The 20,659-nt window shown below is 41.3% G+C and overlaps 1 protein-coding gene across 3 annotated transcripts in view; it reads right to left on the bottom strand.

The window, feature by feature from the left end:
- The window catches only part of LOC139749106 (crustacyanin-A2 subunit-like), a 97,774-nt gene that overhangs the window by 26,160 nt on the left and 50,955 nt on the right, over positions 1-20,659 (bottom strand). For 2 of the 3 annotated variants that reach the window (XM_071662671.1, XM_071662670.1), the window contains exons 4-5: positions 20,285-20,445; positions 7,111-8,866 (exon numbers count right to left, since the gene is read on the bottom strand). In XM_071662671.1, coding sequence (XP_071518772.1) covers positions 8,795-8,866; positions 20,285-20,445 — 233 coding nt within the window. In that variant the 3' untranslated portion in view covers positions 7,111-8,794. Of the gene's footprint in view, positions 1-7,110; positions 8,867-20,284; positions 20,446-20,659 lie in introns of those variants that run through there. The other variant, XM_071662672.1, reaches the window with a different exon arrangement.

Here is a 20,659-nt window from a genome sequence, read left to right as displayed (position 1 = left end):
TGCTGCTTAAGACTTGAAAATCTGACAATTGTTAAACACTGATTCATCCACCTGCTCTGTAAAGGCTGTACCTGACCTATTCACGACACCTGTCAAGTCTGTTACATTATGCTACTACAGAAATAAATTAGGTTATTTTCCAAGCTAAATCTGAGTCCATGCAATACATGCCATTCACAAAACACAGAGGGAGAGAGAGATCCTAAGCAAATATCATCTCTGGGCATTAGTACCGATTCGCTTTCAAATAATTTTCAATTCTATAATGAAAGGTTTCATATTATCATCACATTGGAGTAAGTCAGTGTGAAATAAATAGCCACAGACCTCAAAATAATGGGGAGAAAGTTGCAGTGTTGGCAGAGAATTTGGCACACACCCCTCTAGTTTCCTGTCATTTCTTCATTTTCAAATATTTCCTCAACCAGAAATAAAACAAAATAAGAGGAGGTATAACATTTCATAGTGCCATTGTACAAAGGCAAAGGGGATAAGAGTGAGTGCTCAAATTTCAGAGGTATAAGTTTGTTGAGTATTCCTGGTAAATTATATGGGAGGGTATTGATTGAGAGGGTGAAGGCATGTACAGAGCATCAGATTGGGGAAGAGCAGTGTGGTTTCAGAAGTGGTAGAGGATGTGTGGATCAGGTGTTTGCTCTGAAGAACGTATGTGAGAAATACTTAGAAAAGCAAATGGATTTGTATGTAGCATTTATGGATCTGGAGAAGGCATATGATAGAGTTGATAGAGATGCTCTGTGGAAGGTATTAAGAATATATGGTGTGGGAGGCAAGTTGTTAGAAGCAGTGAAAAGTTTTTATCGAGGATGTAAGGCATGTGTACGTGTAGGAAGAGAGGAAAGTGATTGGTTCTCAGTGAATGTAGGTTTGCGGCAGGGGTGTGTGATGTCTCCATGGTTGTTTAATTTGTTTATGGATGGGGTTGTTAGGGAGGTGAATGCAAGAGTTTTGGAAAGAGGGGCAAGTATGAAGTCTGTTGGGGATGAGAGAGCTTGGGAAGTGAGTCAGTTGTTGTTCGCTGATGATACAGCGCTGGTGGCTGATTCATGTGAGAAACTGCAGAAGCTGGTGACTGAGTTTGGTAAAGTGTGTGAAAGAAGAAAGTTAAGAGTAAATGTGAATAAGAGCAAGGTTATTAGGTACAGTGGGGTTGAGGGTCAAGTCAATTGGGAGGTAAGTTTGAATGGAGAAAAACTGGAGGAAGTAAAGTGTTTTAGATATCAGGGAGTGGATCTGGCAGCGGATGGAACCATGGAAGCGGAAGTGGATCATAGGGTGGGGGAGGGGGCGAAAATCCTGGGAGCCTTGAAGAATATGTGGAAGTCGAGAACATTATCTCGGAAAGCAAAAATGGGTATGTTTGAAGGAATAGTGGTTCCAACAATGTTGTATGGTTGCGAGGCGTGGGCTATGGATAGAGTTGTGCGCAGGAGGATGGATGTGCTGGAAATGAGATGTTTGAGGACAATGTGTGGTATGAGGTGGTTTGATCGAGTAAGTAACGTAAGGGTAAGAGAGATGTGTGGAAATAAAAAGAGCGTGGTTGAGAGAGCAGAAGAGGGTGTTTTGAAATGGTTTGGGCACATGGAGAGAATGAGTGAGGAAAGATTGACCAAGAGGATATATGTGTCGGAGGTGGAGGGAACGAGGAGAAGTGGGAGACCAAATTGGAGGTGGAAAGATGGAGTGAAAAAGATTTTGTGTGATCGGGGCCTGAACATGCAGGAGGGTGAAAGGAGGGCAAGGAATAGAGTGAATTGGAGCGACGTGGTATACCGGGGTTGACGTGCTGTCAGTGGATTGAATCAGGGCATGTGAAGCGTCTGGGGTAAACCATGGAAAGCTGTGTAGGTATGTATATTTGCGTGTGTGGACGTATGTATATACATGTGTATGGGGGTGGGTTGGGCCATTTCTTTCGTCTGTTTCCTTGCGCTACCTCGCAAACACGGGAGACAGCGACAAAGCAAAAAAAAAAAAAAAAAATATTTCATTATCCCGGGGATAGGGGAGAAAGAATACTTCCCACGCATTCCTCACATGTCGTAGAAGGCGACTAAAGTGGACGGGAGCAGGGGCAGGAAACCCTCCCCTCCTTGTATTCTAACTTTCTAAAAGAGGAAACAGAAGAAAGACCCATGCGAGGAGTGCTCATCCTCATCAAAGGCTCAGATTGGGGTGTCTAAATGTGTGCGGATGTAACCAAGATGAGAAAAAAAGAGAGACAGGTAGTATGTTTGAGGAAAGGGACCTGGATGTTTAGGCTCCGAGTGAAACGAAGCTCAAGGGTAAAGGGGAAGAGTGGTTTGGGAATGTCTTGGGAGTAAAGTCAGGGGTTAGTGAGAGGACAAGAGCAAGGGAAGGAGTAGCATTACTCCTGAAACAGGAGTGGTGGGAGTATGTGATAGAGTGTAAGAAAGTAAACTCTAGATTGATATGGGTAAAACTGAAAGTGGATGGAGAGAGATGGGTTATTGATTATTGGTGTATATGAGAAGAAAGATCATGAGAGGCAGGTGTTTTGGGAGCAGCTGAGTGTGTTAGTAGTTTTGATGCATGAGACCGGGTTATAGTGATGGGTGATTTGAATGCAAAGGTGAGTAATGTGGCAGTTGAGGGAATAATTGGTGTACATGGGGTGTTTAGTGTTGTAAATGGAAATGGTGAAGAGCTTGTAGATTTATGTGCTGAAAAAGGACTGGTGATTAGGAATACCTGGTTTAAAAAGAGAGATATACATAAGTATACATATGTAAGTAGGAGAGATGGCCAGAGAGCATTATTGGATTACGTTTTAATTGATAGGCTTGCGAAAGAGAGACTTTTGGATGTTAATGTGCTGAGAGGTGCAACTGGAGGGATGTCTGATCAATATCTTGTGGAGGTGAAAGTGAAGATTTGTAGAGGTTTTCAGAAAAGAAGAGAGAATGTTGGAGTGAAAAAAGTGAGTAGAGTAAGTGAGCTTGGGAAGGAGACTTGTGTGAGGAAGTACCAGGAGAGCCTGAGTACAGAAAGGAAAAAGGTGAAACAAAGGACTTAAGGGGAGGGGGGGAGGAATGGGATGTATTTAGGGAAGCAGTGATGGCTTGCGCAAAAATGCCTGTGGCATGAGAAGCGTGGGAGGTGGGCAGATTAGAAAGGGTAGAGTGGTGTGATGAAGAAGTAAGATTATTAGTGAAAGAGAAGAGAAAGGCATTTGGATGATTTTTGCAGGGAAATAATGCAAATGAGTGGGAGATGTATAAAAGAAAGAGGCAGGATGTCAAGAGAAAGGTGCAAGAGGTGAAAAAGAAGGCAAATGAGAGTTGGGGTGAGAGAGTATCATTAAATTTTAGGGAGAATAAAAAGATATTTTGGAAGGAGGTAAATAAAATGCGTAAGACAAGGGAACAAATGGGAACTTCAGTGAAGGGGGCTAATAGGGAGGTGATAACAAGTAGTGGTGATGTGAGAAGGAAATGGAGTGAGTATTTTGAAGGTTTGTTGAATGTGTTTGATGATAGAGTGGCAGATATAGGGTGTTTTGGTCAAGGTGGTGTGCAAAGTAAGAGGGTTGGGGAAAATTATTTGGTAAACAGAGAAGGGGTAGTAAAAGCTTTGCAGAAGATGAAAGCCGGCAAGGCAGCAGGTTTGGATGGTATTGCAGTGGAATTTATTAAAAAGGGGGGTGACTGTATTGTTGACTGGTTGGTAAGGTTATCTAATGTATGTATGACTCATGGTGAGGTGCCTGAGGATTGGTGAAATGCTTGCATAGTGCCATTGTACAAAGGCAAATGGGATAAAAGTGAGTGCTCAAATTACCGAGGTATAAGTTTCTGAGTATTCCTGGGAAATTATATGGGAGGGTATTGATTGAGAGGGTGAAGGCATGTACAGTGCATCAGATTGGGGAAGAGCAGTGTGGTTTCAGAAGTGGTAGAGGATATGTGGATCAGGTGTTTGCTTTGAAGAATGTATGTGAGAAATACTTAGAAAAGCAAATGGATTTGTATGTGGCATTTATGGATCTGGAGAAGGCATATGACAGTTGATAGAGATGCTCTGTGGAACGTATTAAGAATATATGGTGTGGGAGGCAAGTTGTTAGAAGCAGTGAAAAGTTTTATCTATGATGTAAGGCATGTGTATGTATAGGAAGATAGGAAAGTGATTGGTTCTCAGTGAATGTAAGGTTTGCGGCAGGGGTGTGTGATGTCCCCATGGTTGTTTAATTTGTTTATGGATGGGGTTGTTAGGGAGGTGAATGCAAGAGTTTTGGAAAGAGGGACAAGTATGCAGTCTGTGGTGGATGAAAGAGCTTGGAAAGTGAGTCAGTTGTTGTTCGCTGATGAAACAGCGCTGGTGGCTGATTCATGTGAGAAACTGCAGAAGCTGGTGACTGAGTTTGGTAAAGTGGGTGTAAGAAGAAAGCTGAGATTAAATGTAAATAAGAGCAAGGTTATTAGGTACCGTAGGGTTGAGGGACAAGTCAATTGGGTGGTAAGTTTGAATGGAGAAAAACTGGAGGAAGTGAAGTGTTTTAGATATCTGGGAGTGGATTTGGCAGCGGATGGAACAATGGAAGAGGAACTGAATCATATCGTGGGGGAGGGGGCGAAAGTTCAGGGAGTGTTAAAGAATGTGTGGAAGTCGAGAACATTATCTCGGAAAGCAAAAATGGGTATGTTTGAAGGAATAGTGGTTCCAACAATGTTACATGGTTGCAAGGTGTGGGCTATGGATAGAGTTGTGCGGAGGAGGGTGGATGTGCTGGAAATGAGATGTTTGAGGACAATATGTGGTGTGAGGTGGTTTGATCGAGTAAGTAATAATAGGGTAAGAGAGATGTGTGGTAATAAAAAGAGTGTGGTTGAGAGAGCAGAAGAGGGTGTTTTGAAATGGTTTGGTCACATGGAGAGAATGAGTGAGGAAAGATTGACCAAGAGGATATATGTCAGAGGTGGAGGGAACAAGAAGTGGGAGACCAAATTGGAGGTGGAAAGATGGAGTGAAAAAGATTTTGAGTGAGCAGAGCCTGAACATGCAGGAGTGTGAAAGGCGTGACAGGAATAGAGTGAATTGGAATGATGTGGTATACCGGGGTCGATACATATATCCCCTTTGTCAATTTTTCCTCGCTCATTCTCTCCATGTGTTCAAACCACTTCAACACACCCTCTTCTGCTCTTTCAACCACACTTCTTTTATTACCACACATCTCTCTTACCCTTTCAATACTTACTTAAACAAACTACCTCAATTCACATACTGTCCTTATACATCTCATTTCCAACACATCCACTCACCTCCGCACAACCCTGTCTATATCCCATACCACATAACGTTGGAACCACTATTCCTTCAAATATACCCATTTTTGCTCTCCGAGATAACATTCTTGCCTTCCACACGCTCTTCAATGCTCCCAGAACCTTTGCCCCTTCCCCACCCTGTGACTCACCTTCCCCTTCCATGGTTCCATCTGCTGCCAAGATATCTAAAACATCTCACTTCTCTAGTTTTTCTCCATTCAAACTTAACTCCCAGTTAACTAGTTCCTCAACCCTTCTGCACTTAATAACCTTGCTCTTATTCACATTTACTTTAAACTTTCTTCTTTCACACACTTTACCAAACTCAGTCACCAACTTCTGCAGTTTCTCACCCGAATCAGCCACCAGTGCTGTATCATAAGTGAACAACAACTGACTCACTTCCCATGCCCTCTCATCCAGAACAGACTGCATACTTGCCCATCTCTCCAAACCTCTTCCATTAACCTCCCTAACAACCCCATCCATATACAAATTAAACAACCATGGAGACATCATGCACCCCTGCCACACTGGGAACCAATCACTTTCCTCTCTTCCTACTCATACACATGTTTTACATCCTTGGTAAAAACTTTTTGCTGCTTCTAGCAACTTACCTCCCACACCACATACTCTTAAAACCTTCCACAAAGCATCTCTATCCATCATATCATATGCTTTCTCCAGATCCATAAATGCTACATACAAATCCATCTGTTTTTCTCAGTATTTCTCATACATTTTTCAAAGCAAACTCCTGATCCACACATCCCCTACTACTCCTGAAGCCACACTGCTCTTCCCCAATCTGATGCTCTGTACTTACCTTTACCCTCTCAATCAATGCCCTCCCATATTCCCAGGAATACTAAACAAACTTATGCCTCTCCAGAGGTGAACTTTAATTTGCAGTGTAACCTATAGCATGCATAGTTCATTAATTCCTGTAAAGTGTGCATGACGGCCACATGAGTATTTGTGCCACCTCTCATAAAGCAGTGAGAACCTTGTTTACCTAGATAAATCAAGAATAAGAGCAACAGAAATAGAGAACATGAACACTATGGTAGGGATAAACATAGAGTATAGAATGTAGAAGTGAAAAAGAAATGTAGTGTGAGAGTCACTATGAAAGCCTATGGATGAAATGCCGTGAAAGTGTTTACCACAGTATGGTAGCTGAGAGGCTGTGTGTAAGATTTATGACTTTCTAATGATAGGTTAGAGATAAACCATAAAAAAAGAAAAAGATTTAGTATAAAATGCTGAAGCTTAAGTACATTCGAAATGAAGCTGCTAGGGGAGTGATTGTTGCTCATGAGCAGTGGAAGCATTCTTTGTACTACGTTGTGAGGACAAATGCAGACTCTGCATGATGACACTATTTAGAATGCAAAGGAAGAAAGAAGCACTCATTAATAATATGGAAGACAGTGTTCACTTTTACATTCTGGATGCAAGTTGAAGATATTCATGAGTAAGCTATGAGATCTTATGGAATTAATTTATGTCAAGTAAATAGGGGAGAAAGAAAACTTCCCACGTATTCCCTGTGTGTTGTAGAAGGCGACTAAAAGGGGAGGGAGCGGGTGGCTGGAAATCCTCCCCTCTCATTTTTTTTTCAATTTTCCAAAAGAAGGAACAGAGAAGGGGGGCCAGGTGAGGATATTCCCTCAAAGGTCCAGTCCTCTGTTCTTAACGCTACCTCGCTAATGCGGGAAATGGCGAACAGTATGAAAGAAAGAAAAAGTAACAATTCAATTCATGTTAATGGGATCAAACAAATATCAAGGAAGTTTGCATGACAATCTTGTTACAGAGGTAGTACATTACAGATCGCATATGTATACAATTTGGAGCCCATAAAAAGGATGCAAAGGATAAAATGAATTTGTGGACAATGAAATATTTGAAGACAATATGTGGTGTGAGGATGGATGACTGAATAAGAAATAACAGGGTAAGAAAGAGATGTGTTAATAAAAGGAGTATGTATGGGAAAGCTGAAGAGTGTGCTGAAATGGTCTGAACATATGGATAGGATGAATGAGGAAAGAATAAGGTGGAAGGAATAGGAAAAGGGGGAACTAAGGAGGTGGAAAGATGGAATGAAAGATGCTTTGAAGGTTTTGGGCCTTAACATGCAAGAAATGCGAGATACATAACGAATTGGAGTGATGTAGTTTACAGGGTACAACGTGCTGTCAATGGGCTGCACCAATGCATATGAAGTGGTTGGGGGGAAACCATGGAAAGGTATCTGTGGCCCAGTTTGGATAAACGCTCTGGTTTCAATATGCCAAAATTGTAATGACATTTTCTGTTTACTAAGAGATGATTTATAGCATATAGGTACACTTATAGTGAAGTTGCACACAAAATATTATCCGATATGAAATGGATTAAAAAAATATGTATAATCAAAAGGATGTCTTAAAACACAATGATGAAAAATAGATTGCTAAAAGATTAGGATATTGATGAACGACATAATGTCTGATAATCCTAAGTTGTATTCTAAACACTAACCCTCACAGTGTATGTGTGTGTGTGTGTGTGCGGGGTTGGGGGAATGGTTCAGACCTTCCTAGAATCCCACCACTTGGCTTACACGATGGAAAATGCATTAGGAAAGGCTACAGTTGGTAAAGCTGCAGGAAATGAATGAAAGATTATTACACACAAAGGGAAAAAATTAATGTCATCTCTCATGCAATGTCTGCATGCAATGATCAAAGTGAATCAGGAACATTATCCTGTTTCTGCACAAACTTGGAGATATTTTATGTAACTTAGTACCACATAAGTTTCCTTTTCAGGCAGTTTGGAATGCAGATATCCTTTTCAATTAAAATATCTAGATTTACCCTTAAAATTCTCGTAAAGCAGGTACTTACAGTAAGAATTTTATAATAATGGTACATCCTATGATAAAAAAAATGTATAGATTAAGGACTTAAAAATACCTAGTTTGGACAACAAGGCTCAAAATAAGTTAATGATAAGGTGCAGGTAGCTTACAGCCATTTTTGATAGGAAATTACTTCACTAAATAATACATTTTGACATTCACCAATTCATCAGAGATAAAACATCCACTCTAACTATCCTATCCATTAAGCATCTTGCAGAGTTATATGAATGATCTTAGTAAAGGCACATCAGTGAAATATTAAGCTTCTATCAGTGACTTCATAAAGAAAAAATAATGACCACAAAAACATTACTGGATAGAACATGATTTTGGTTAACTGAGATCATTCACTCATATTATATGAAAGCTTTCTTAATAGTTACGACATATTTGAAAACTTCACACTCAAAGATGGTGGCTTACACAAAACCTTATAAACTAATAGATTTTTATTCCCAAAAGACATCATCTTCATTGTGCTCCAACTTAAGTTTTCCTCTTGTTTCATTTCACCCATTCAATCTTTCACAATAAACTGTCCACATGGCTAAGCAGCAAAGCATTACAAATCATAATGTTGATGACAACCTGTCTGTGGAGTAAAAATGAGCTCTGATATCTTGATGCCGTAATTCTGAAAGAGAAACTTTGAATCAGACACAAAGAAAATTATGATTTTGTATAAATAACCATTTTTTCTTTCATAGCTGATTGTCGCTTCCTATATTACCAATCTATATCTCAGATGCCTGTTCCCAACTGGAACTTCCTCAGAAGTGGCCATGGCAATAGTCTTCATAAGTAGTGAACCCCAGTGCCACTTCTTTAGCCTTTAGTGCCTCACCCTAGCAGGCCACTAGGAGAGGGCAAGTCTAGCACAGCATTGCAGAGGCTCCTACCTAATGTTCCTACTGAATACTACTACCTAATGCTCCTGCCTATTGTTCCTACCTTCTACCTAATGTTTCCTACCTCATGCTATGGCCTAAATGTTCCTACCTACTTCAATCTATTGCTCCTACCATTTTGCCAAATGGCAGGGTTAGCACATAGTGCTAACTGCAGGAAAATCTAGAGTTACAGAATGAGCTGTGTGAGTAAAAGTCTTATATATGTACGTTGTGAACAGAATGCCAGTAATCCATGTGTGGGTGGGGCAGAAAGAAAAGACAACTACCTGGGTCAGAGTAGTGCAACGTGACAACCACTAAAAGCTTTCTGTCTGTTTTCCTGGTGCTACCTTGCTGAAACAGGGGGTAGCGATACTGTTTCCTGTGGAATGGAGTAGCACCAGGAATGGATGAAGGCAAGCAAGTATATGTACATGTGTATATATGTACATGTCTGTGTATAAGTTTGTATATGTTGATATGTACATGTATGGGCATTTATGTGTACATATTTGTCTATGATTATCATTATTACTATCAGTATCATCAGTGACAAGCCATGCATCACAAAATTCCACACCCTTCCTTCCTTCCTTCACCTTAGGCAACCACACCAAAGACGCAGACACATTACTACTGCCTTGCTTGCCTGCACCTTGTCCACGACTACTACAGCCCTGCCTGCACGCGTGCATGCATGTCATACGACAGCATCAGCAGCAGCACAGAAAAAGAAGTAGCAGTAGTAGAAGCACAGTACAGGGGCAACACAGAGATGTGCCAACAATGGGTGGCGGGTGAGGAGGAAGAAGAAGAGGAACTTTGCTGTGATGATGCAGAGGACTTGGACACAAAATCAACAACACCAAAAGTAAGTCCAACACCACCACCACAACCTCCTTCACCTCGTCCAGTCCTGTGCCTGAGCCCAGGCCCGCTTCCTTCACAGGCCCGACTGGCTCAATCCTCAGAGCCAATCCTTTTCCCGAAGTTACGGATCTAACTTGCCGACTTCCCTTACCTACATTAATCTATCGTCCAGAGGCTTCTTACCTTGGAGACCAGATGCGGATATGGGTATGTGCTGGCCCGAGACTAGGCGCAGCCGACTTTATTGGGAGGAAAAGTCTCCCCTATCCCTGGGGATAGGGGAGAAAGAATACTTCCCATGTATTCCCTGCGTGTTGTAGAAGGCGACTAAAAGGGGAGGGAGCGGGGGGCTGGAAATCCTCCCCTCTTGTTTTTTTTTTAATTTTCCAAAAGAAGGAACACAGAAGGGGGCCAGGTGAGGATATTCCCTCAGAAGCCCAGTCCTCTGTTCTTAACGCTACCTTGCTAACGCGGGAAATGGCGAATAGTTTGAAAAGAAAAAAAAAAAAAATTTGTCTATGAGTGGTTGGGCCGTTTTTCGTCCGTTTATTGGTGCTACTTCGCTGACGCAGGAAATGGCGATCAAGTATAACAGAATTAAAAATTGGACTGGAAGGAACTTAAAAGGAAAAGAGGTGGATGGAAGAGTGGAAATGTTTATAGAAGTAAGGAATGGGAGTTACTGAATCAAAAACATGACAAGAAAACAAGATGGAACGACTGTTTTGAAAAATTAATGAATGAGGGATAGGGTGAGGGAGCAGTTGTTAAGTTACATGTATAGAAATAGAGAATGGATGGAAAAGGCTACAAATGCAGGATCCTATAGCTAGAAGGGAAGTAAAAAGGGTGATAATGAGGTTGAAGGGAAAGGCACCTGAAATGGATGGGATTACAGCTGAAATGTTGAAGTATGGAGGAGAAAGTGTAATACAGTGGATACAATGGATATGTAATTCAGCAAGGAAGCAGAGGGTAGTGCTTGAGGATCGGGTGAAAGCTATCATTGTTCCTTCATATCAAAAAAGGTGCTAAGGATGTATGGGGTGATTATAGGGGAAAAAGTCTTAAGTATACCAGGAAAAGTGTATGCAATTGTGTTGACTGATAGACAGTAAGAGAATGAATGCAGAATAAATGAGAAGCATGGGAGTTTTAGGAAAGGCAAGGTCTGTGTGAACCACATTTTTGCCACAAGAATGACTGTGGAAGAGTATCTAGCAAAAGGTTAGAAGCCATATGCAACCTTTCCAGGTCTGGAGAAAGCATACCACAGTCAAGTGGGATACTTTATGGGATGTGTTAAGGATATATGGGGTAGGGGGATAACTGTTGGGTGGTGTGAAAGCCTTCTATAAAGAAGCAAATACATGCGGTGAGAGCGGATGAAGAGTTGAGTGAAAGTTTTGGTATACATGAGACAGGGCTGTGATGTCATCATGGCTTTTGAACATATATATGGATGGAGTGATAAGAGAGATGAAAACAAAATTAGGGAAAATGTGTATAGATACTGGAGTGTGGTGGTGAGGTATGGTGGCTTGTGACAAGCCTGTTTATGGATGATACTGTGTTGTTTGCTGAGAGTGAACAAAAGTTGTACTAGGTTGCAAGCATGTTTTATATCATGTGTAAGCATAAGCAACTGAAGGTAAATGCAAGTAAAAGGAATGATGGTGTTTGAAAGGAAACTGAATTAAAGTACAGACTTGTAAAGCCCTATGGAGTGAGGGAAGAAAGTGTGCTCAACAGTGTTAAAGATATGTGGGAAAAAGATTGGAAGATGGGTAAGTTTAGTGATATGGAAGGAGACATAAGGGAGAGAGCAGTACAGAGTAGATGATTTATTGGGTCCCTGTAACAGAATAATGAAGGGTAAAGGTGAAAGTATGCAAGTGAAGAGAGGATTATGCAGCTGAAACATCGACATGGGATGAATCACAGAGGTCAAGAATCCAGGTTGTGGAAATGAGTTATTTGAGAGGAGAATGTGGGATGACTAGAAGGAATGAGGAAGTAATGAAGGGGTGTATGAGAGATCTGGTATAGCTGAAATGCAAAGGGAATGAATTGTGGAGTTTTCTAAAGTATCCAAGTCCCATTCTTCTTGTGGGAACCTTGTTATTACATCCTTAGGGGTGGAACTAGAGGGGAAGGCATTGCCCATCTCCATCAGGGCAACAGTAGAGGTAGTTTCTCTTTTAAATACAAACACTTGAGGTGTACTGGGGTTTTAAGTTTTTTGGACAATCTGGGAGCCTCGTTGCCTCTGGAAACATAGCACTGGAGATACACTCAGCCAGAGGCCTGTCAAGGGTGAGGCACAAAAGGCAAAGATGTGGCACTGGAGTCTACCACTTATGCTGAGGAGTAAAGAGACACGTGACTGAAGGTGAAGATACTGAATGTAAATGGAAAGAGTGGTGAGAGTGACAGAAGAAAGCTTGTGTAGAAGTTTAACTGTTATAACTTGGATGTGCTGGGTGTTGGGAAAACCCATATCCTTGGGCAAGGTGCATCGAGTGAAAATGAAAATCATGAAAGCAAGTCATGGGAGGGTGCAGAAGGAATGGCATGGTTAGGAATGAATGAAAATTATAAGGGAAGAAGGGAAGAAGGATGTGCAATTCTGCTATCTCCAAGAGTGTAAGGGCATGGATGGGATGGATCAAGAATAGTGTGGGTGAAAGGAAAGACTGAAATAGAGAAGTTGTATGGGTGTGTGTATATGTGCCTGTGATTATGTACATAAACACTGCGTGAGGAAAGGATGAAATTAAGCATTTCTGGAGAAAATGAGAATGAAAGTTATCTTGTGGGAGGTGGGGTTTAATCCTTGCAAACACCTTTTTTCAGCACAAGATGACCCACAGGTATAAATGGATGAGAAATGATGGAAGATAAGAGCAAAAGGCTATGATTAACTATGTGGCAGTGAATGAAAGACTGAGAAAAGCCATGCAAGGTGCTAGAGTAGTGAGAGAATTCTTTGGAGACCCTGACCATTTTGCAGTTTTTGTGGGGGATGAGGTTCAGGGAGAAGTGGAGGTATGGCATATGGGAGAGGAAAAATCAGAAAAAAGGCAGGAAAGAGTATCAAAAGAGGGTGACCAAAACTTTAGATGGAAGAGCAGGGAATGCAGTCATGTGTGAATGACGCATTCAAAATGTTTAGAGAAAAACTTCCAAAGGCTGTAAAATCATTAGTAGGAAAAAGATCATGAGATATAGGAATAAAAAGGGCAATGCATGGTTGATGGAAGAGATTAGAAATCGGTGGAAGAGAAAAAAAGGCATATGGGAGATTGCTCAAAAGGAATATACCACTGGGAGTTCAGCAAAGGAGGAGAAAATAATATAAAATGTGTAAGCAGAATGTTGATAAGCTGATAGAGGAAAGCAAAGAAGGGGCAGATGAAGGTTCTGGAAGAAAGATGAATGAAAAGTTTAGGGAAAATAAGAAACTGTACTGGAAGTGAAAAGGGAAAGAGTTGGCTGTATGATAAAAAAAATCTAATGTGAGAAGTAAGAAAGGAAAGTTACTGAATTAAAAGGAGGAAGGGAAAGGATGATGCAAGAGTATTTTGAAGATCTGATGAATGTGAGAGAAGGTGAGGTAGCAGCTGTTACATGCATGGTTATGGAGGATAGAAGGAAGATGATAAAAATGTAAGGGCCTATAGCAGAAAAAGGGAGATAAGAAAGGCAATAATGAGGCTGAAAGTAGGTAAGACACCAGGAGTGTGTGGGAGTATGGCTGAAATGAATTGGTATGGAGGAAAAAGTGTGCCACAAGTGGATGCATCTGATAATTATGTTAGCTTGGAAACAAGGTTGTGCCTCAGGATTGGGTGAAAGCTATTATTGTTCCTTTATTCACAAGAAAAGGTACTAAGGATATATGCAGCAATGATAGTGGAATAAGTCTGTTAAGTATATCAGGAAAAGTAGAGGCAAGAATGGTGATCAACAAAGTGACGGAAGTGACTGCATGCAGATTAAGCGAGGAGCAAGAGGGTTTTAGGATGGGTAGGAGACATGTGGATCATATTTTTATGTAAAGGCGACTGGAAAAGTATTTAGCACAAAACAGAAACTTAAATGCAGTTTTTATTGACTTGGAGCCTTTGTATGACAGAGTCAAGTGGAATGCTTTGTGAGATGTGTTAAGGGTATATGGGGTAGGGGGATAACTATTGAATGGTGTGAAAGCCTTCTATAGAGGAGCAAATGCACATGTAAGAAAGGATGGAGGGTTGAACAAAAGTTTCAGTATACATGTGGGTGTGAGGTAGGGCTGTGTGATGTCACCATGGGTTTTTAATATACATATGGATGGAGTGGTAAGAGAAATGAGAGCAAAACTAAGGAAAGTGGGTGCAGAGGTGGAGTGTGGCAGTGAGATATGGTGGCTAATGGCAAGCCTGTTTGCAGATAATACTGTGTTGTTTGCTGAAAGTGAAGAGGAGTTACAGAAGGTTGTAAAGGTGTTTTATGATGTGTGTAGGCATAAGCACAGGCATATGTGAGTGAAGGTAAATGCAAGTAAAAGAAAAGCAATGGTGGTGAAAGGAAACGAGTGAAAGTAAAGATTTTGAAAAACTATAGAATGGAAGAAGATAGTGTGCTAAACTGTGTTTTAGATATGAGGGGAGAAAGATTGGAAGAGGTGATAGGTCAAGTATCTAGGAACTGTCTAAGAATGGGATGTATTTAGGGAAGCTGTGATGGCTTGTGCAAAAGATGCATGTGGCATGAGAAATGTGTGAGGTGTGCAGATTAGAAAGGGTAGCGAGTTGTGGGATGAAGAAGTAAGATTGTTAGTGAGAAAGAGAGAGGTATTTGGACGATTTTTGCAAGGAAGTAGTGCAAATGACTGGAAGATGTATAAAAGAAAGCAGCAAGAGGTCAAGAGAAAGGTGCAAGAGGTGAAAAAGAAGGCAAATGAGAGTTGGGGTGAGAGAGTATCGTTAAATTTTAGGAAGAATAAAAAGATGTTTTGGAAGAAGGTAAATAAAGTGCGTAAGACAAGAGCACAAATGGGAACATCGGTGAAGGGGTCAAATGGGGAGGTAATAACAAGTAGTGATGAAGTGAGGAGATGGAGTGAGTATTTTGAAGGTTTGTTGAATGTGTCTGATGATAGAGTGGCAGATATAGGGTGTTGTATGAAGTGAGAGGGTCAGGGAGAATGGTCTGGTAAACAGAGAAGAGGGAGCGAAAGCTCTGTGGAAGATGAAAGCTGGCAAGGTGGCGGGTTTGAATGGTATTGCAGTGGAATTTATTAAAAAAGGGGGTGACTGTGTACTTGGGTAGTTGGTAAGGATATTGAGTGTATGTATGGATCATGGTGAAGTGCCTGAGGATTGGCAGAATGCATGCACAGTGCCATTGTACAAAGGCAAAGGGGATAAAGGCGAGTGTTCAAATTAAAGAGGCATAGGTTTGTTGAGTGTTCCTGGGAAATCATATGGGAGGGTGCCGACTGAGATGGTCAAGGCATGCACAGAGCATCAGATTGGAGAATAGCAGTGTGGTTTCAGAAGTGGTAGAGGATGTGTGGATCAGGTGTTTGTTTTGAAGAAATACTTAAAAAAACAGATGGATTTGTATGTAGCATTTATGGATCTGGAGAAGGCATGTGTACAAGCAGGAAGAGAGGAAAGTGATTGGTTCCTGGTAAATGTCACTTTGCAGCAGGGGTGCATGATGTCTCCATGGTTGTTTAATTTGTTTATGGATGGGGCGCTTAGGGAGATGAATGCAGGAGTTTTGGAGAAAGAGGCAAGTATGCAGTCTGTTCAGGATGAGAGGGCTTGGGAAGTGTCAGTTGTTGTTAGCTAATGATACAGCGCTGGTGGCCGATTCGGGTGAGAAACTGCAGAAGTTGGTGACTGAGTTTGGTCAAGTGTGTGAAAGAAAAAGTTTAAAGCAAATGTGAATAAGAGCAAGGTTATTAGGTTCAGTAGGGACAAATTAATTGGGAGGTAAGTTTGAATGTAAAGAAATTGGAAGAAGTGTTTTAGATATCTGGGAGTGGACTTAGCAGTAGATGGAACCATGGAAGCGGAAGTAAGTCACAGGGTGGGGGAGGAGGCGAAGGTTCTGGGAGCATTGAAGAATGTGTGGAAGGCGAGAACGTTATCTCGGAGAGCAAAAATGGGTATGTTTGAAGGAAAAGTGATTCCAACAAAGTTATATGATTGTGAAGCATGGGCTATATACATAGGGTTGTGTGGAGGAGGGTGGATGTGTTGGAAATGAAATGTTTGAGGACAATATGTGAAGTGAGGTGGTTTGATCAAGTAAGTAAAGAAAGGGTAAGAGAAATATGTGGTAATAAAACGAGTGTGGTTGAGAGAGCAGAAGAGGGTGTGTTGAAGTGGTTAGGACACATGGAGAGAATGATTGAGGAAAGATTGACAAAGAGGATATATGTGTCAGAGGTGAAGGGAACAAGGAGAAGCAGGAGACCAAATTGGAGGTGGAAGGATGGAGTGAAAAAGATTTTGAGTGATCAGGGCCTGAACATACAGGAAGGTGAAAGGCATGCAAGGAATAGAGTGAATTGGAGTGAGGTGGTATACCGGGGTCAACGTGCTGTCAGTGGATTGAACTAGGGCATGTGAGGTGTCTGGGGTAAACCATGGAAAGGTCTGTGGGGCCTGGATGTCGAAAGGGAGCTGTGGTTTCAGTGCATAATACATGACAGCTAGAGACTTAGTGTGAATGAATGTGGCCTTCTATTTCATTTTCCTGGCACTACCTCACTGGAGGGGGGATGATATTTCATGTGTGGTGGGGTGGCAATGGGAATGGATGAAGGCAGCAAGTATGAATATGTCCATGTGTATATATGTATATGTATGTATACGTTGAAATGTATATGTATGTATATGTGCGTGTATGGGCATGTATGTATATATATATGTGTATGTGGGTGGGTTGGGCCATTCCTTGTCTGTTTCCTTGCGCTACCTCGCTGACATGGGAGACAGCGATTAAGTATAATAACAATAATAATAATAATAAGAAGAAGAAGAATATGACCTGTCTTGGGCAAGTTTGGTGATATGGAAGGAGAGATAAGGAAGAGAGCAGTAAAGGGTAAAAGAGTTATTGGGTCCCTTAATAGAATAATGAAGGATAGAAATGTAAGCATGGAAGTGAAGGGAGGATTAATGGACAGCATAGTCCTCCCAACCCTGACCTATGCAACCGAAACGTGGACATGGAATGAATCACAAAGGTCAAGAATCTAGGCTGTGGAAATAAGATATTTGAGAGGAGCATGTGGTATGGCTTGAAGAAAGAAAGGAGGGGGGGTGTATGAAAAATGTGGTATGGAAGGGAATGCAAAGGGAATGAATTGTGGAGTGGTAGAATGATGAAAGATAATACTTTTAGGTGGTTTGGGCATGTGAAAAGAATGCTAGAATGGGAGTTCACAAGGAGAGTGTATGATAACACAGTGAAAGGGGCTGGTATGAGAGGAAGACCACCTGTGACATGGGGAAACAGAGTGGATGAGTACTGAAAGGAGAAAAATGGTGGAAGAATGAATCAAATGTCGTACATGAAGGAGGGATGCAAGAACAGGGATAAGTGGAGATTTTTTTAGCCATGGCCACCCCCTTGATGGAAGTTCCCTGAGGGAACAGGCATCAGAGATAAAGACACACACATTGATAACTAGAGTGGGTGAACTCAAAACTTTGAGGTGGTTTGGGTGCATGGAAAGAATCCAAGGCAGGTAGTTTACAAGGAGAGTGTATGATATCATGATTAACAGGGTTGGTGTGAAAGGCAGAACACCTGTGACTTGGAGAAACAGAGTGGAAGAATAATGGAGGAACAAAAATAGTGAAAGAATGCATGAAATGGTGTACATATGGGAGACATTTAAGGATAGGGATGAGTGGAGATCTGACATGGCCACCCTCTTAATGGGAGTTTCTGGAGGGAATGGGCATCAGAGATATAGGTAGATAAATATATAAATAAATACTGCTGGCTTGTGTAAAAGATGCATGTGGCATGCATAAGGTGGGAGGTAGGCAAATTAGAAAGAGTTGCGAGTGGTGGGATAATGAAGTAAACTGCTGGTGAAAGAGAAACGAGAGGTATGCGGGAAATACTTAAGGGAAGGTATACAAATGATTGGGAGATGTATGAGAGAAAGTGGCAGGAGGTAAAGAGGAAAGTGCAGGGGGTGAAAAAGAGGGTAAATGAGAGTTGGGGTAAGAGAGTATCAGTCAACTTCAGGGAATACAAGATGTTTCACAAGATTACTAATGTGCAAAAAACAGAAGAACAAATGGGACCATTGATGAAGGAAGGGGCAAATGTGGAAAGGTAATGGGCAGTTATGAAGTGAGAAGGAGATAGAGGGTATTTTGAAAGATTATTGAATGTGTTCGACGATAAGGTGGCAGATATAGTGTTTGGGCTGGGTTGATATGTGAAGCGAGAGAGTCAAGGAGAGTGGTTTGGTGATGAAAGAAAAAGTAATGAAAGCCTTATGTAAAATGAAATGTGGAATGGTGGCTGCAGTGGATGGAACTGCAGACAACTTTCTTAAGAATAGGGGTGACTTTGTTGTTGACTGGTTAGTTAGGATCTTCATTGTATGAAGATAATGAGGTGCCTGAGGATTACCAGAAAGCATGTACAGTGCCACTGTATAAGTACAGGAGGGATGAAGGTGAGTGGTCAAACCACAGTGGTAAGAGTTTTATGCATGTACTGGGTAAACTGTATGGAAGAGTAGTGATTGAGAGGGTGAAACTATGTACAGAGCATTAGATTGGAGAGGAACAGTATGGTTTCAGAAGAGGAAGAGGATGGGTGCATCAGATTTTTGCTATAAAGAGTGTGTGTAAGAAATACTTAAGGGAAACAAAGGGATTTGTATGAGGCATCTATGGATCTGGAGAAAGTATACAAGTGGGTTGACAAAGAGGCCTTGTGGAAGGTTTTAAGAATATATGGTGTGGGAAGAATACTGGAAGAAACAATGGGAAGTTTTTCATCAAAGGTGTAAGGTGTATGTATGAGAAGGTCGAGAAGAGACTGAGTGGCTCCAAATAAAGGCTGGCCTGTAGCAAGGGTGTGTGATGTCACCATGGCAGTTTATTTATGAATGGGGTGGAGAGAGGTAAATGCAAAAGACTTGGAGAGAGGGGTGAATACACAGTGTGCAAGGAATGAGGGGACCTGGGAAGTGAGCCAGTTGTTGTTTGTTGATGACACAGCACTGGTGGCAGATTCAAGGGAAAAACTGCAGAAGTTGGTGACTGTGTATGCAAGAATGTATGAAAGGAGAAAGTTGAAAGTAAATATGAATAAAAGTAAGGTTATTAGGTTTAGTAAGTTGGAATGACAGGTTAGATGGGGAGTGAGTGTGAATGAGAGAAACTGGAGGAAGTGAAGTGTTTCAAATATCCGGGAATGGACACTGCAGCAAATGGAAGCACACAGTGGAAGTGAGTCATAGGGTGGGTGAGGGGATGAAGGTTCTGGTAGCACTGGGAAGACAAAAATGGATATGTCTGAAGGTACAGTAGTTCCAACAAAGTTATACTGATGCAAAGCATGGGCTATAGATGATGTGCAGAGGAGGATGGGTGTGGTGGCAATGAAATGTTTGAGGACAATATGTGGTGCAGTTTAATTGAATAAGTAATAAAATGGTATGAGAGAAGTGCAGAAATAAAATGTGTGGTTGAGAGAGCTGAAGAGGATGTGCTAAAATGGTTTGGGCATAAGAAGAGAATGAGTGAGGAGGTTGGCAAAGAGGATACATGTGTTAGAATTAGAGGGAACAAGAAGAATGGGGAGACCAAATCAGAAATGGAAGAATGGAGAGGAGATTTCGAGCAACCAAGGCTTGAACATGCAGGGGGATGAAAGGCATGTAGGAGATACAGTGAACTGGAACAATGTGGTATACAAGGGTCGATATACAGTCAATGGACTGAACCAGGGTATGAGGTGCAGCTGGGGGTAAACCATGGAAAGGTTTGTGGGGAATGGTTGTGGACAGGGAGCTATTTGTCTCAGTGCATTACACATGACAGCTAGATAATGGATGTGAGCGAACAGTCTTACTTCATCTGTTCCTGGCACTACCTCACAATACGCAGGAAATGGCAATCAGGTATGAAAATAAAAATGAAAAGGAAGATATAGCTTTCATGATCTCATCAAATATGTTGAACAGACTTTCCCTCTAGATGTGTGAAAATTTTGATTAATGCAGAGGTATCAACAACACTCTAAATGCTACTCACCTTGAATATTTTATGACAATGTTCAACATTCACGGTGTCCAGTGTTCGATTCCTTGAATATATAAAGACAAATTCTGTCTTTATCCCCATTATGCTGACACAAGAATGAGCACAGGAGAAGGTTACGTAGTCTGTATCCACAATGTCAAATGGAGGATCAACTGAAATTTTACATTATGCCATGAAATTTCAAATAAGATCAGATAAATCAAACTATATTATCAGTCTAAAAGAAACCAATGAGTCTCCTTCAGTCAAGTACTGGTAAGAGAAGTTAAAGACTGCTTTTTCATACATGTCTCAGGAATGCAAAGAGAATGAAAGGGTAAAGTTCAGAGTTCAGTCCAATCACATCCCTTCTTGCCATTACCTATG

Source organism: Panulirus ornatus, chromosome 6 (genome assembly GCF_036320965.1).
Source record: "Panulirus ornatus isolate Po-2019 chromosome 6, ASM3632096v1, whole genome shotgun sequence".
In the NCBI taxonomy this organism is placed as follows: domain Eukaryota; kingdom Metazoa; phylum Arthropoda; class Malacostraca; order Decapoda; family Palinuridae; genus Panulirus; species Panulirus ornatus.
Note: the sequence above shows the minus strand (reverse complement) of the source record. Positions and strands in the feature narration are given on the sequence as shown.